This window comes from Falco peregrinus, chromosome 2 (genome assembly GCF_023634155.1).
Source record: "Falco peregrinus isolate bFalPer1 chromosome 2, bFalPer1.pri, whole genome shotgun sequence".
In the NCBI taxonomy this organism is placed as follows: Eukaryota; Metazoa; Chordata; class Aves; order Falconiformes; family Falconidae; genus Falco; species Falco peregrinus.
Window position 1 is genome coordinate 118,088,386 of NC_073722.1, and position 12,183 is coordinate 118,100,568.

General features: G+C 48.9%; 1 protein-coding gene across 2 annotated transcripts in view; it reads left to right on the forward strand.

The window, feature by feature from the left end:
* The first annotated feature begins 424 nt into the window (after positions 1-424).
* The window catches only part of MYOCD (myocardin), a 102,819-nt gene continuing 91,060 nt past the window's right edge, over positions 425-12,183 (forward strand). For both annotated transcript variants that reach the window (XM_027784886.2, XM_055797714.1), the window contains exon 1: positions 425-620. In XM_027784886.2, coding sequence (XP_027640687.2) covers positions 467-620 — 154 coding nt within the window. In that variant the 5' untranslated portion in view covers positions 425-466. The remainder of the gene's footprint in view (positions 621-12,183) is intronic.

Consider the following 12,183-nt stretch of genomic DNA (forward strand, 5'->3'; position numbering starts at 1 on the left):
CAGTCAGTGTTCTCAGCAAACCAGAGTCTTAAATAAAGGAAGAGTGTTCTCATTTGTAGATCTGTTCTGTATTTCTAACAGTTCAAGAGCTCTCTCATGTGGGTGCTCCATGACTATGTTTTTTCATAACAGCCCTGGCTTTCTGCAAATATTCTGTGCTTATGGGTGGAAATTCTTCCAGCCAAGGGTGCAGACCAAGTAGACAGGGAGAACAGAATCAAGCACACAATAGGGAATCCTGAAGTCTTCCCCCATGCTGTGGCTAATACAGGAGAACAGATGGAGTAACTAGTTGTCTGTGGTCTGAGTGTGTCACAAATGCCAGTCTCTGTTCACTGTTCCGTGGGCTGGTCAGGGACTTCATCCTTACCTGCTCCTTTTCCTTTCCAGAGGTCACTTTGGTGTCTGCTTCTCTACCTGATCATCCAAAGTGGAGCAGCCAGAACCTGGGCCAGTCCCTTCAGGCATGGTGATGAATGGTGTGGTCAAACAGGATCGCTTGGACCACAAAAGTGCACCGAGTGGAAATGAAGAAGAGAAAGCCCCCAAAGAAAAGACTGCCAGTGAAGTGAGAGAAGGCACCAAGCTCCAGCCACCACCCTTTGCGGAGAGGAAGAACGGTAAGTTCCTCGCGCGGCGGTGTTGGGAGAGGGGAGGTGAGACTGAGTAAATGCTGGTTCAGCATCTCCTGCGAGTGCTGGATTTGTGGCTCGCCGTTGGTTTTGTGTGTGGTGCTTTTGAGGGTGTTTCCGATAGCAACATTTTAAGGTTTAATGGAAGTGGCTCCTCAGCTCAGTATTTCTGAGTCAGCCCTAAACGCTGTTGTCAGACTTGAGGCAGTGATCGTGTTCCTTGCCAAATCAAAGTGTTTGGTATAATTTTGGCTGAAAAGTGGCATTTCAAGGTGTTAGGAAAAAAACTGGTGTTCTGACTGGGATCGGCTGGGAATCGGGGTGGTATGAAGTTGATTAGTGGAGAAGAAATGGAAAGAGTATTTTGTTTGCAAAGGCACTGCTAGACCTGTTCTGCTCTCGCAGAGCACTGGATGCTTCAGATAACCTTGTCTTCAGCAAAAGTGCCTCAGGTCAATGTAACAGCAGAATTTCACTCAGGTCTCTGCAAGGGTCATTTGTGTTTCCTTGGCCATGGGTCCAGCAACTAGTCTTCCTGGCAGGTGTTGACCCAAGTTTCAGTGGAGATCTGTTGGTAGAAAGCTGATGGACAGAAAACCCTACAATCCAGCCTGTGTAAAGCATGCTTAGGCTGAGGAGTTGTTTGCCATTTCTTTCCGGCAACTGTATAATCTATGAAATGAAGAAAATTCCTTTTGTGCACTCTAAGGCTTTCAACATTAAGTCCTCAAACATCACACAATATGAAAGCACAGCTCAAAGGCACTATTTTTGCTTTGTGTCTTTGATTGTTTGCATTATTGTACAGGATCCAATTTTTCTCAATCATTATAAATCAGAAATAATCCAAATGTTGTCATCATGGCAGTGTACTGGTGTTGGACGAGGGTAACACAGCAGAGATCCAGACCCAGAGTCTGCCCATAGCCAGACTCAATCACATCAGTGAGGGCACATCTTTTCTAAAGTCCCAGATATCAAAGTATACCTAGGATAATATGATGGTAACAACAGGAAAGATGACATGGACTTGTAAAGGGGCAGACTGTTTGATAATGTAAAAAAAATCATATTTTCTCTGTAGCTTTCACATTTTTTTTTTTCTTTGCATCCTTTTCCCCCCGTGGTTTTTGTTGTGGGAATGCAAAGAAAAAAACACCTCCAGGTGCCCACAGGGCAAAGCTGCCTCCCAGCACAGCCAGCAGACATGCAGATACTGCACTAAGCCCTGCAGCACCATGAGCATCTGCCTTGCAGCTGGTCTTGTGGCAGGGATACGCGCCCTGCAGGGCTGTTGGCTTGATGGTCCACCGGGACACAGCTCCGCTCCTGCAGCTGGCCTATGCTGGGCTGTTTGCACAGTCTCTAGGCAAGAAGAGTCTCCCACAGTCTGGGCATCCCATCAGCCCTTCACTCTCCTCCTTTCGCTGCTTGTCCCTCTTTTGTACATTTATACAGCGCAGGGACTCGGCTCTTCCTGCCATCCCCATTTGGGAACAGCTGGCTGCCTTCATCTCACATCATCTCAGGAGCTGGCAGGCCCACCACATGTCACGCATGTCGTGTGGCACCCGGGCCAGCCTTTGATGTCATGCTTTCTGGTGTGACAGCTCCTGGTGGAGCAGCCTGATGAGCACCCAGCCAGGGAATGAAGAGGGAGGGGGGGCACCCTGTGGCTGCCCTCTGCAGCGGTACACAGCGGTCACCCGCCTTTGCCCTGTGGGACACTGCAGAGCCCTGAAGTAGATGTGTCCCCACTGAAGGCAGAGCCTCCCTGTCCCACTCAGCACCATTGGCTGGGTTGTCACAGCAGGGACCTCTTACCCCATCACCCCACCACAGGATGGAGGGTCAGTAGTTGGGACTGCCACGGGGAAAAAGCAAGACGTCAGTCTCTTCTTGTATCCCACCCCCAGCAAGGCCACCTGCACGAGCGTGTACACCGCTCTCAACCTCGCCCCACAAGTACAGCGGGGAGAGCAGCAGGAGGGGGCAGGGACCTGTCATTCAAGCTATGCCACCGGAGGAGACAATGCCTGGGAATGAGTTGGGCAGAAGGGATGACACTCTCATCTGTTGTCTTTAGGGATGCCAGGCTGTGTAAGGAGAAGCAAGTGCAAGGTGTGTGACCCCTCCCTCCTCCTGCTGCCCTGTTGCATCCCACCTCCTGAGGGTACAGGGTGTGCACGCCCCAGCTGGGCAGGACCTGGCCCCTGTTCTGGGCTTTTTCCAGCTTCAGGCTGGTGATCTGTGGTGGTCTGGTTGGTGTTGGACAGACACCCGTCTGTCGAGGGCACAGCTTCTCACAGCGGACTAGCTCCAGCCTGGGTCTGAACTTCCAAACTGCAATCTTTATTTGACTTAACTTTGATTTAATAAAAACGATCTATCTAGACTATTTTTAAATGGGAAAATAGTCTTTTTAACTCTAGTATTACTAAAAATGGCTGAGGGGATTTCATTTAAATTTGTAAAAATAAATCACCTTTGAGCAAGCAGAAAGCCCATTCGGCAGGACCTCCAAAAACCTGGGACTGGATGCACAGGTCCAGGAAAATGGAGACCGTTACCTCTACAACAGGCAGGAATCCTGACATGTGCCTGCCCAGCTGTACCCCCAGCCCCTGGTGCTCTCCTGGGTGGTACACAATCCCCCAGATCATGGTGTTTATATGCTCAGTGACATCTCCTCCTAAGTTTTGGTCCACACTGGCCTAAACTGGGTAGAACTGTGAACTGTATTTTCAGGAGACCCTAAGGCAAGTGTGGCTGTGGGTCTTCCTAATGTCATTAGTGATGCTGGGTTTAGAGATGAGGTCTGCCTAGAACCCCACCCTACCCGTTGTGCGTGCTGGGTACTGGATCCATGGGTTCTTGCACTTCTGTCTTGCCGGGGACAGGCATTTTGAGCTCAACATGGTGACTTCACCCTCTCAACCAATGCTCTACCAGCCCATTTCACTTCTCCATGTAGCAAGACTGTTGAGTCTCAAGGTCAACACATGACATCTCTTAGAGTGAGGATACACCATGTTCTGCCCATGCCTCTGTTCCTCCTAGAGTTGGTTTGGTTGCACACAAAGGCAGGTACAAAAAGCAGTAAGGTAACTCATGATGCAGTGGGCATGCGGGCCTCTGCAGGGCACTGGGGCCCCCAGCAGCCACCTCCCTGGGGTGCTGAAGCCTTCAGCCTGGGAATGATGATGGACAGTGTCCGCACTGCATGGTGTGAGCTGAAGTCCCATTGTGCAGGTGCCAAGGGTCATCACGCCCTGATCCAGAAATGCTTAGTACATGTGTCCCTCACAGGCTCGGTCATGCACAGGTTCAGTGCTCTCTGACCCACAGTCTGAGCCAGAGAGGGCAACCCCCTCCCCATGGGGTCTAATTACTGGCCAAGGAAAACAAACATGATCTCTTTTACTTGTGTCTGAGTAATAAACTGAGTTGCCTGCTGGTTGGATAGCTGTTCCTGACAGCACATTAAGCGTACTTAGGATCCATAAGATGTTTTTCCCTCGCAGGTCCATCCTAAACCCTCTCAGATGTTGACATCAGGACCAGTGGTTAGTCTGAAGCATGAGTGCTTCCAGCATTATTTTCTTCAGCTAGTAACAGTTTCCATCTCACCCCATCCCATTGTGCTGCATGCCTGTACTTTACCTGTGGCAGCTGTGCCATGGGAAGAGCTGTACAACATTTTACTTGTCTTCTCTGGCTTGCATCAAGACTGCCTTTACCCTGCTCATTCCCTGGATAACTGAAGATAACAATTTCTCTGCATGCCTTCCTGGCAATGAGGAAGGCAGTGAGGGTGCAGGCTCTGTGGATAAGTTTGGCCATACATCTCTCCCAGTGTCAATTTGGCCTGGTGGGTTTCAGAAAGAATTTCATGATAACACTTACAATGACGAGAAAAGGGGCCAGAGAACATGCAGGAGATACTTACTATGGAACAGGTCCTCCAGAACTGTGTCAGTAAGTGTACTTGATGTGTGAGGAGTCAGGCATCCTCTGGTACAGTCCAAAGTTAGCAAAGTCCATGGCTCAGAGCTACTGTCCCTTGTTCCCTGCACTGGGACTCTGAGAGTGAGATGCATTTTGCTTATGGAGCTATCGAAATGTGAGATGTCCTGTCTGATCTGATGAGGTTTCTCTGCCTCAGAAACCGTGCTCAGGATGGGCTCAGTCCCCTCTGGAGGGTCCCATTTCTCTCCAGTGACTATTGGAGTTTACATGACCAGCCCTGACCAAGACACCCCTTAGAGAAGAGATTTTCCCCACTTGTCTCTGCACACATGTCTCCCAGTCTGGGTGTCAGAGCTCCCGCTGCAGGTGGTGAATCTAATCCACAGGCGTGTGGCCAGGGGCCACTGGCTGGCTCCTGCAGTTGGGAGAGCTGAAGAGTTCCCCTTGTGCCTACTCTGGTTCAGCAGTGTGTTTGCTAACTGCTCATAATGTTTCCACATAGGTTTCCCATTGCTGATTTTGGAAAATAATGTAGTTAAACTCTTGTGTTTATTTGTGTAGTGAAATAGACCTTCTGACCACCGACTCCTTTAGCCCCCTGCAACAAAGGGGAGGATTTTCAAGTGCCCATCTGGTTTGTGTTTAATGTAATGTGCAGAAAGGTTGCACATTTTCAGGACCCGTGTTCATAAGTAGTAGATTGTACAACAGTTTATTACACAAATGGAGCTTTATATTGCTGGGCTTTGTTGAGCTGCCAGTTGGGATAAAAAACAAAAGTAACGTGCCTCATAGACCCTATCAAGGAAAATCAGAAAGCATTAAATTCTGCTCAAACTATCAGCCATTGGTGAGCTGGTAATCAAATCCAGAAAGGCTGGTGGGAGGTCAAGACTTTCTTGCTCTTGGTGTTTCTGAATCAGTAACTACTACAAAATACATGTGAGTGAAACAACAACAACAACAAAACACAGACAGATGCCTGACCTAGAAATCGTCACAACATCACAGTGCATAGGCCAGAAGAGGCAAGATACTTACGGGTTTGGGGGAGAAAACCCACGTAGTCTCTGCTCAGCTCTTGTGGTAAGCATGTGTTTTAGTTTAAATCTATATTGGAATGGTTATTAAATTACTATCTAGTCCAGAAAAAAATCTATCCTTTGTTCCACATAGCCAGGTAAGAGGTGTATCTACAGGAAGATTTTCCAAATTACCTTTGGATCCAAATCAAATAAATATTGCAAACATTGTATTGAACCCAGGTGATATCTAATCCGCAATGAAATATCAGCCTGCAGCCTTGAACTGCACAGCCCAGCTTTAATGCCACTTAAATCAGAATGTAAGAACTAAAAGAATTCCAGGAATCCAATGATATAAACTGTATTTTTAGAGCTGTGAGTGGCTTGTGAGAGTGAAACATTGCAGTGACTAAAGATAGCACAAGCAAGGTTTTCCATGATTTATCGCAAGAACGCTCACAGTAAGTTAAAGTCATCGAATGTTGTGATAGCAGCACCTACATGTTGGCATGTTTTCAAGACAAGTCATTCATAACGTATTTGTCACAGAGCAAAATTTCCATAACAGAGCTCTGAGCTGCGTCTCACTTGCACAAGCACCACACACATCACTTTTCTATTAAGGCACTGAGAGGCTCATTTGTTTCCTAGGATCTATTTTTTTCTTTAAGACAGCCAGGGGGAACCCACTTGCCTGCATGTTTCAAACCTTTCACAAGCTCCCAGTCTGGCTGAGCCATCAAAGCGGCGGTGGACAAAGACCCTGCCTCGGACCCAGCCAGTCACGGTCCCACTCCGTTCCCTGCTGGCCTTCTGGCATTTAGTTATCGTTTTAATAGGAGTTTGAGTGACCCATCATTCCTCCTTGGGTGTTTGTGTCGCTCTGTGCACTGAGGGGCTGGGTAGGACCTTTCTTTGCTGAGCAAAATGTCTACAGAGGTTATTTTAAGGATAAAGTCATGGCAAACATTTCCTGACACCTCCTGATCAGCGTTGCTCTTGGCTCCTGGCCCTTGGCTAGCTGCAGTTTGCAGGGTAAAGGAACTGGTTTTTTGAGAGGGGGCTATGCTGCAGAACTGTTTTCTCCCAGTTTCTCGCGCGCTGGGCTGCAGTCAGAAGTGGGCCACCCTGCAGAGAACTCGTTGCACAGGCAGGTTGTCCTTTGCTCCTGCAGCCACCTGCCTGGCAGCCTGAGGGTCACCTCAAGTCTCCTTTTCTCATGTGTCAAGTCTCAAGTTTCCCCTCCAGCACGGGAACCCCCTGGAGGTGGGGGGCCCTGGCCATGCTCCCCGGGCAGGTGTCCCTTCTCTGCTGGATGGGGACATCACCTGCAGGGTGAGCATGGTGGCTGGGAGACTGGAGTCAGTTCCCCTCCCCCCTGTCCCTTGCCTAGCCCTCCTCTCGGTCCCACGGAGCACTTGGTATCCAGGCTCTGCCTGTTGTCCTTCCCTTGTAACCATGCCTGTAATTAAATAAACACAGTGTGCCAGTGATTATAAGCTTTCCTCTCCCTGCTGCACTGGGGAAAGAGCACTGATGTCTCCATGCACAGTTTGCATTTGTCTTTAATCTTGTTTACATTTGTGGTTATTTCTGTGTCACTTCCATGATTTGCACACCCTTGAGGCTGTTGTTTGGAGCACCTGCGGTCAGGTTGCACTTAGCATCTCACTCATTTGTAATTGATTTTGAGATCTAGCTAATAAATAGTAAGGTTCGATCCAGGAGGCATTTCTTGATTCATGATCAAGCCTGATAAATGGCATGTGAATGACATTGAGCATGTGAAACTTCTTTCTGCAACTGTGATCTGTGGTATAAAACCTGATAGCCCTCAAATCATAAAAGAAAATATCCTCTTGCAAGAATAACACCATGTTTGCTTCACGCATGTTTAACCTGCAGGACTCAGCAGCATGTTGAGCTGACTGACACAAAAACTCAGAAGGATTCTGGAAAGGGTTAGGTATTTCTGGAGCTAATGAGAATATCCACAGCATCATAGCGAGCAAGCATGCACATACGCAAGGGGGGAATCTAAAGGGAATGGTAGGGGAAGACACCTACTGCAGTAACCCCCTAGGTAAGCTGGCTTAATAGAAAAATTGACTAACAAATGAGGCTTAAATATTTCTTCATGGCAATCTGTCTGTTAGGCCAGGGACTTATTGCAATTTCCAGCACTTCAAGTTTGTCAGCTGGGATGCATTGGCTCCTTCCAAAAGGTCTGTTCTTATGTAAAAGGAAGTTACAGATTTATGCAGAAACATCTAGGGAAGTTTCTCTGGCCCTTGCTTCATAGTCAGTTGCCTCAGTGCTCGCAGCTGGTGAGCAGCGAGACCAGAGGAGTCACAGGAGACACAAAGTACTATAGGTTTCATTGCACTTGGATGCAAAGACATCCTTGCTCCACGTCAGCAAGTTAGAACTGATGCCTCGCTGCTGACACTGATAGCCTTTAAACCTCTGTGTTTGTAGAGCTGGGAAGAGGTGATGATTTGTTATGGCTTTTAGTAGGAGATCACCAAGTTGTAAAGATCAGGTACTTTGCAGAGATGATCATAAATGGCGCGTTCTGTCCTTGATCAGCATGAATATATGAACATACTGGAACAAAAGATGTTTCCAGTTAATGCACCATCTGTGTTAGATCTGTCCATTCACAAAGAGGAAACATATTTTCACTCTGAACGACTTTTTAAATTAAGAGACAACAAGGAAAGCGAGTACGTAAGTTGTATCTGCGTGTCTGCGTGCGCAAGTGTTTGTGGGTGTGGACGTGCACGTGTGCATGTGTGAACCCCACTTCGCTCAGAGCTGCCTGACCTCTGCACAATGTACAGAGGAACGGCACAGAAACCGCACAGCACCACATAATCCTCATGACATTCTTCGCGGTGCAGCACAACCTCTTTTTTAAACTAACTTTATGGAAATTGTCATCAGTAGAGGCAGCGCAGGGTGAAACGCCTGGGAACCAGCCCTGCTGGGGGAAGGGCAGGTAGACTTCAACCAGGGGCTGCCCGTGTGGGTCCTGGCTGTGGGGCTTTCTTGGGCAGCTGGGCAGGAGCTGCTGCAGGGTGCCAGGCTCCTCATGGAGCCACCTCCACCTCAGTGGTAGGCCAGTATCTGGGGTGAACTGGGGCTTGCCTCCATCTTCCTATGCAGGGGATGGACCAGGGCTTTGTGTGCACCTCCACTGCAGCGGTTCACTCACTTGCAAAGCCCAGAGGAGAGGTCTGAGCAGTCAGGGCAGGGATGCTGGCTGCTCTGGTGCTGGGGGGAGACAGTGCAGACACCCCCACCTGGAAAGCATGATGCTTGGTCAGGGTTTGTGTGCTGACAGTGCAGCTGGAGCCACAGACCACGTGGAGAGCTGGAGAGCACCAGAGAAATGCTGCCATGGCTAATGGGCAGCCGGCAAGGTCACTGTGGGAGACCTGCTCAGAGCTGGTTACATGGGGCTGGATAGGGCTAGTCCTTCCCTTCCTTTGACATTCCTGTCACAATAGCTCTGCCTGCCCTCGTGCTCCTTTGTGCGCCCAGTTCCTCTGTTTGTGTGACAAGCAAAATCTCCCAGGGGGATGGACAGGCTGTGATCGCAGCCCTTGCCCTCCATTCCCACGTTTGTTGTAGTTCCTGTTTTCTCAGGGCTGGTTCTGAGCAGACTTGAAGGGGTGGCACTTCCAGGAATCCATCTCCAGACCCAGCGCTGCATCGTCTTCTGGTAACATCTGGCACATTTGCGCAGATGTTTAGTGCTGTGGCTGCTTCCCAGTAGTTCGCTGGGGTGGCGACTGGAGAACAGCTCTACAGATGGGAAAAGCTGCTTCATACTGGGGTTGGGCAAACCAGCTCATATATTTTAAAATGAAAAGAAAGGAAATTCACAGCTGTGTCTTTGTTACATGTACATTTAGGGCCAAATCAGGCCTGTTCTGGCTTGGACGTAGAGAACGCCGCAGGGAGAGGGCTGTTCCTTCTGAGGTTGCTGAGCAGCAGCAAAATCTCTTAATAGCTACTGCTGCAACTCTGGGTCTGCACACCCATTGTTTCTTCTGTGCTGCATCTCTTAGAAGATATGGGAAATCTCTATGCTGCCTCCTCCTTGTTCCCCCATCCCCTAAATCCTGCTGTTCAGGGGCAGGCAGTGCTGGAGGCTATGAACTAAGGACACAAGATCAATGTGGGTACCAATTCACTGGCCTTTTCTGGACCCATGGGAATGGGGTATGACCTGTACTTTCCTTCCTATATCGCTGAGGTTTCTGCTTTACAAACCTTTCTTCCTGATACAGGCTCCCACGCTACCTCGCTGGGTTCTTCTGCAGGAGGGGAGAAACCTTCTGACCTCCAGAAGGTTTAACAAGTGCTTGGAAGCACCATAACCAGCAGCACCTATAGAGCTGGAGTCGTAATTGCAGATGGATTTTAGGGGTATGGCATCCATTGCTGTTAGCAATGGACATTAAATATTATGTCTGGGGCAATGAACTTCATTTTGTTCCTTTTATGGGTGCTTCTCCCAATACCACAGTCCTACAATGCTCATAACAGATGTGAAGTGCTCCCCTGGCCAGCCAGCAGCACGTGGGACAATAGACATTGTCCTCAGTGGTACGCAGTTTAGCCAAGGATCGCTGCACTGGTCAGGATGCAAAAGACTATTGGGAAATGTGACAGTAAAGATAGAGCAGCACTGTTCACAGTGAAGCGTAGCTTCCAGCTACCCAGTGAAGTTAGAGTAGAGGAAAAAGAAGGACCCAGGACATATAGACATCGTTAATTGATGACATCAGGAGGCTGGCCAAAGTTTTAGCATGCCCATAAACACCAAGCGGCAAGCCTCTGTGTTTGTGATGCGATGGGGAGCAAGAAATCCTAGAGATCCCAGCTGGAGGAGTGCTGCTGAAGCAGCAGGAGCACTAGCCTGCCAGAGCTGCTGTCGCCTGCAGCTATGAGCAGCCATGGTTTGCTGCATAGTGACAGGCATGGAGACCAAGGTGGCTGTGGATTTGTTACAGTAGTGTTGTCCAAATCAGTTACAGGAGAGACTAATGTGAAGCCAGCAGGAGAAGCACTGTATGTTCTGTGCTCAGGACTGTGTTTGCAAACTGCCAGAGCAGTGCTCGGAAGGAACATGGTTACTAGCAAAGATGTTAGTAAAACAAGAGGAATCGTAACATTAGCATAAACATGACAGATCCCTTCCTGATGGATGCATGTAGTCCATAAACATCATTGTCATATTGGAGATCTTGCCAGAGATTCCTGAAGGTGCTTTCAAGCATGCTGCAGTCTCGTCCTGTGGTTCTTGAGGTTTCAAAGTTATGGCCATCTGTTTGCAATTGAGGCCCATTTGGAGCAGAGGAGAGTGCTGCCAAGAGACTCCATTTGGGCTAAGAGTGCCTTTGGTCCTGCTGAGAACTTCCCACAGGCAGGTACTGCCAGAAGGGTTCTGCATCGTCCCAAGATGTGGCAGTCAAGCTCAGCTGAAATGCCTGTGATGGGTATGATGCCAGTCCAGTGCAAGGGTCTGTGAATGTGGTGATGGATAGAGGTTTCTCAGATTCAAGGCCCAGCCCTGCAAACATCTCCTGTCTGCTGTGCTGGCATAGGCAATGCTCAAAATAATAGCTTCCAAGGGTGAGCGTTAAGTTGGCTTCCAGAATGTGCAAATGTAGCCCGGCTATTTGAAGGCTTGGCAGCATATTTGAATTCTTGCTTTGCAATATCTGTTGGGCACAAAGGTCTGTGGGCATGATTCAAGAGGGCTGTGCAGGTCACCTCAGTTTTCTCCAGACCCTGATGTGTGTCATGTAGGGATAATGTTCAGGCATCACTTTGAAAGTCCTCTGCCACCCTGGTGAGCTCTGCACAGACACCAAGGGGGGAAGGAAAACTTAGACCCTTTCCATCAGGGAAGGGGATAAAAAGGGAGAAGCAGTCCTGAGAAAGTGGGAGATTTTGCCAGCCCTTGGATGTTTCTGCTGAAATTGCAGAGGGGAAGACAGAGAATCTGTCAATCTACATTGTGTGGCTTGTCCAAGCATGGGCTGCTGTCGTCCAGATGTGCACCTGGTAGCTTTAAACCATCCCACTGATAGGTGCCTGCTCCCCTTAGCTCTGTGCAACCTCAGGCTCTGTGGGAATGATCAGCGGCTTTGCTGTAAGCCCACAGGTCCCCTGAAGGAGGCTGTCTTTATTAGCACTGAACCAGGGTCTGAAGCGTGGGTTTAAATGTCAATCTGCCTTAAAAGCCTCAGGCAGCCCCTGACGTGTGTGTTGTGATCCTTTTCACTCAGTACAGATCTGCTCTACTGAAAATGAGCCTGAAAGTTGATAAGAGCCCCTCATTAGGCTTGAAATAGCCCTTTGCAATGTGGGACTGTCTGGAATAGGTATCATATGAAGAGGAACATTCCCAGCACAGCAGAAAAGAAACTGAGGTCATGCTGGCACTTCGGTCCAGATGCAGGTGCACAGGGTGCTCAGGGGTGGTGCTCTGCTCATGCTGTATGTCACCTAGGACAGTGATGTTTTGGTGCTCCCTCTTG